Source organism: Octopus sinensis, unplaced genomic scaffold (genome assembly GCF_006345805.1).
Source record: "Octopus sinensis unplaced genomic scaffold, ASM634580v1 Contig18075, whole genome shotgun sequence".
Lineage (NCBI taxonomy): Eukaryota > Metazoa > Mollusca > Cephalopoda > Octopoda > Octopodidae > Octopus > Octopus sinensis.
Window position 1 is genome coordinate 1 of NW_021835519.1, and position 5,000 is coordinate 5,000.

General features: G+C 40.2%; 1 protein-coding gene across 1 annotated transcript in view; it reads left to right on the forward strand.

Moving 5' to 3' along the window:
• Positions 1 to 2,230: 2,230 nt before the first annotated feature.
• The window catches only part of LOC118761857 (gamma-aminobutyric acid receptor alpha-like), a 34,954-nt gene continuing 32,184 nt past the window's right edge, over positions 2,231 to 5,000 (forward strand). The window contains exon 1 of the mRNA XM_036500023.1: positions 2,231 to 2,347. Within this exon, the coding sequence (XP_036355916.1) occupies positions 2,284 to 2,347 (64 nt within the window). The 5' untranslated portion in view covers positions 2,231 to 2,283. The remainder of the gene's footprint in view (positions 2,348 to 5,000) is intronic.

Here is a 5,000-nt window from a genome sequence, read left to right on the forward strand (position 1 = left end):
GAGCTCCGCTCGAAACGTAAAACCCTCCTTCTTCCCTTCCTTCCTGAGCATCCAATAATACTATATTTGTTCCACGTCCTCGTGTTGTTGTGTTTTCTCTTTGTGTTTTCATGCTTGGATTAATATATATATATATATATATATATATATATATATATGCATGCATGTATATGTTTGTGCATTTATGTTTGTCACCCCCAACATCGCTTGACAACCGATGTTGGTATGTTTATGTCTCTGTAACCTAGTGGCTCAGCAAATGCGATCGATAGGATAAGTACTAAGCTTACAAAGAATAAGTCCTGGGGTTGATACTTTTGACTAAAGGCAGTGCTCTAGCATGGCCGCAGTCCAATGACTGAAACGAGTAAAAGAATAAAAGAATATATACATACATGTGTGTGCGCGCGTGTGTGTGTGCTTGTGTATATATATATATGTATGTATGTATGTATGTATGTATGTATGTATATAATATGATATGTGTTTATGGTTCTGTGGTTAAGAAGTTCCCTTTCCAACAATGTAGTTCTGGGTTCAATCCCACTGCATGGCACCTTGGGCAAGTGTCTTCTACTTGAGCTCCAAGCTGACCAAAGCATTCTTTGCAGATTTGGTGGATGGAAACTGAAAGAAGCCTGTTGTACAAATGTGTGTCTATATATATACATATAGGTATGTATATGAAATGGAGTGCTTTACTCATGAGCACAACTCATTGCTTTCTCCAGGAATTGAAACCACAATCTTATGATCATGAAGCCATTCTCGTCCACTTATGAACGTTTATTTACAATTATAAAACCCCAAAGTCAGATGCTACACCAATTTTCTGGATTCTGAGAGTCCGTAACCTTTCATAATCTGCTCTAATTTATGTGCAGCCACTTCAGGTCCGTGCAGCCACGGAAACTAAATTACGGGTACTTTACACAGTACAGTAGGAATAAGTACTTGTACTTGTGGCGACATTCACCCTGGGCGGGTTGAGTCGGCTTCTTCCACCACCCTCGAGGCATCTCGAACCATGGCAGCCCACGCATGACCGTCCTGCGCCAGTTCACTGGAGATAGTGAGCCAGTCACGGTTCCATCGGCACAGGCCGACCACCTGCGGACCAGTGAGCACGGTGAAGTCCTCCTTGATCGTCGTAGCTCAGGTCTTCAGCTGCCCACCCACGCGTTTCCGCCAGTCGGGTGAAGAACATCACGGCTCAGTTCACCCACCGGACGCCTAGATGCATGGCCAAACCACCGCAAGCGGCGTTACAGAAGGACAGATGGAAGGGGCCGCAGAGACAGGCCAGGCGATATCGGAGGAATAAGGAATAAGCTGGTATCATTTATGCTAATGTCCAGTTCTCTGTCATCTTCATCATTGTTTAACATCCACTTTCCATATTGGCATGGGTCGGACAGTTTGGCAGGAGCCTGCACCAGTCTGTTTTAGCAGGACTTTCACAGCTTGATGCCCTTCCTAACACCAACCACCCCGGTAGAGTGGACTCAGTGCTTTTTTCGTGGTACCAGCACAGGCAAGGTCAGTTTTGGTATGGCTTTTTACAGCTGGATGCCCTTCCAAATATGCCAACCACTTGACAGTGTGGACTGGATTCTTTTTAGGTGGTAGTAGCAATGATAGGGTCATCAAGTAAATTGCAAGACAAAAATCTTTTGAGAGGGGAGGGGCATGGGAGGAGGGGATCTTGTGTCAAATAATGAAAGGTTAGAGTGTGACAGAGAGACAGAGAGGTGGAAATAAGTGTCTTGCTGTAAAGGAGGTACATGGTCACCGAGCCAGAGAGAGAGAGTGAGAGAGTGAGAAAGAGCGAGAGAGTGAGAGAGTGAGAGAGAGTGTGAGTGTGAGAGAGAGAGAGTGAGAGAGAATGAGAGAGAGTGAGAGAGAGAGAGAGAGAGAGAGAGAGATGGAGGGAGAGAGAGAGTGAGAGAGAGTGAGAGTGAGAGTGAGAGAGAGAGAGAGTAATCAGGAATGAGGACAGAGACAGGTGTGCCACTGTATTTCATTTAATTATGAAAATCAATTTATTTTTTTTTAATTTAGAGGTGACCACCCTCACTTGATAAAAAAAAACAACAGCAATCGCGAATAGCTTCGGAACCAAAGGTTCCAGAAACTCAAAGTTGTTTCCTCTCCTTCTACGGTTTTGATCTCATCAAGCACCAAATTCTTTTGCATGATTTAAACTGGAAGTTAATATTATTTTTTATTTTATTCAGTATCCTGAATTTCCAGGGGACAAAAGCATCCGTGAAGAAGCAGAGCATGACACAGTTGCTGGACAAACTTTTGGAAGGCTACGATAAACGACTCCGACCCGACTTTGGTCGTAAGTGAAGTTTTTTTAAAGAATATTTCTTCATGGCTGCATGTAATACGACTGATTACTCTTTTACCCTTTTTTTTTTTTTTTTACTTGTTTCAGTCATTTGACTGCGGCCATGCTGGGGCAGGGACCACCTTTAGTCGACCAAATCGACCCCGGCTTATTTTGTAAACCCAGTACTTATTCTATCGGTCTCTTTTGCCGAACTGCTAAGTGACGGGGAGTAAACCACACCAGCATCGGTGTCAAGCAATGCTAGGGGACAAACACAGACACACAAACACTACACATATAATATTATATATAATATATATATATATAATATATACGACAGGCTTCTTTCAGTTTCCGTCTACCAAATCCACTCACAAGGCATTGGTCGGCCAAGTCTATAGCATAAGACACTTGCCCAAGATGCCACGCAGTGGGATTGAACCCGGAACCATGTGGTTGGTTAGCAAGCTACTTACCACACAGCCACTCCTGCACCTATGAAATTTAAGACAAACATGATGGAAAAATCTGGAAACTAAATGATGTGACTTGGATATTTCTGTCTTATAGGCGTAGGAGTGGGTGTGTGGTAAGTAGCTTGCTTATGAACCACATGGTTCTAGGTTCAGTCCCACTGTGTGGCACCTTGGGTAAGTGTCTTCTACTATAGCCTCGGGCCAACCAAAGCCCTGTGAGTGGATTTAGTAGATGGAAACTGAAAGAAGCCTGTTGTATATATGTATATATATATATATATGTATGTGCATGTTTGTGTGTCTGTGTTTGTCCCCCAACATTGCTTGACAACCGATGCTGGTGTGTTTATGTCCCCGTAACTTAGCAGTTCGGCAAAAGAGACCGATAGAATAAGTACTAGGTTTACAAAGAATAAGTCCTGGGGTCGATTTGATCGACTAAAGGCGGTGCTCCAGCATGGCCACAGTCACATGACTGAAACAAGTAAAAGAGTAAAAGAGTAAAGAGTTATTATTTTCTCAATTAATTTTGAAAATACTGAAGAATTTAGTAAAATAATTTTGTTATTATTAGGTTGGTGTTTGGAAGATTAATTAATAAGAAATTTTAATGAAAGGTTTTAATTTATTTCACTTTAAATCAGGAAGTTTGTATCAGAGATCCAGAGTCAGTCTCAGATGGGTTGGTATCAAAAGGATTAAGACAGACATGATGGAAAGATCTGGAAGCTGAATCATAGTACTAGGATATTTCTGTTGAAATATGTTGTCTTTGTTTCATCTCATATAATAAATGTGAAAGTCAGTGTGTCAGTGTGTCACGCTTTTTCAATTTTATTCCTACATCTGTAGCCCAACATATCATACCATTTTGAAATCAGGCTGACTATATGAGTAAATTAAAACTATTCTGGGCTGAATTCAGATATGCAATCCTGAAATTCTGGATTCCCAAATTTTCATGATGGCCATACAAAAAAATAAATAAAAATTAAGGGGAGATAACTAATAAAAGAAGCAAAAGGAAGTAAGTTAACTCAACTTATGAGTTTAGTTTGGAATTGGAAATCAAACAAGATGTCATGTGGGAGACCAGTGGCATTGCAGGTTATTGTACCCATGTAGCAATCTTCAATTGTGAAACAATGTTTGAAGAATCGTAGAATATTACTAAATTCATGGAGTCATGCAACAACATGCTTCACTGGTTGGCACAGCGCTGTTTAATTATGAACATGTACACCTGTGACTGTTGCAATTCAACATGTGGCCTTATCACATGTGATGATATTATTGACAGAAAATTTTGGTACTGCAAGCATTATAAAATGCAAAATTCAATCCCTAAATGGGTTATACTTTGACAAATGTCATGTGCCCATGTACAACATCCTTTTAATTATTTGTTGTTGGTCATGTGATATGTCGTAAAATGATATGATGCATGAATCTTCTATACATGGTAGAACTACGATCGTGGGTTGGAGTAATTCCTGTCGATCAATATGTGACGCTTGGCGCAAACAAAATTCAGTGCAAATTGGCAGCATTGATGCTGAGGAACAACCAGTTGGTGTTGGAGATAGTTCAAAAGACTTCAGTTACCAACAGGTCCCAAGTATAATCACTGAAGGTAACTGGGATTCATCTGATGGAACCCTGCTTTTCTCACAGGCATCTTTATGTTGGTTGGTCAAGAGTTGGGAATGGAAATAAGTTATCTCTGCTGACCCTTGAATGGGAAGACAAAGAAATGTTGTATATCATGAAGCTTTGAAATAAGTTCCAAGTCGAGAAATTATATTATTATTTTAATGAAAACTGTTCATTGCTTGAAAAATATTGGTCAAGTTTAATAATATTTAATATGTACTCAATGCATGAAATGTCATTGTTGGGCCCAAGGCCCTATGAAGAGCCCTCTACAGAAGCTACCTTAAAAACCACCCTATCAGCTCACTTTTAAGCTAGTGTCCATTAATTTTGAAAATAATGAGGAATTTTGTCAAATAACTTTGTGGTTTTTAAGCTGGTGCTTCAAACAAATTTTGAGGGCCGGTTTTAATTTAGATTGCTTTAAAACAGAAGGTTTGTATCATGGAACCAGAGGTGGTCAAAAGAGTTAAAACAAACATGATGCAAAGACGTGGAAACCAAATCATAAAACATAGGTTGTTTCTATTGAA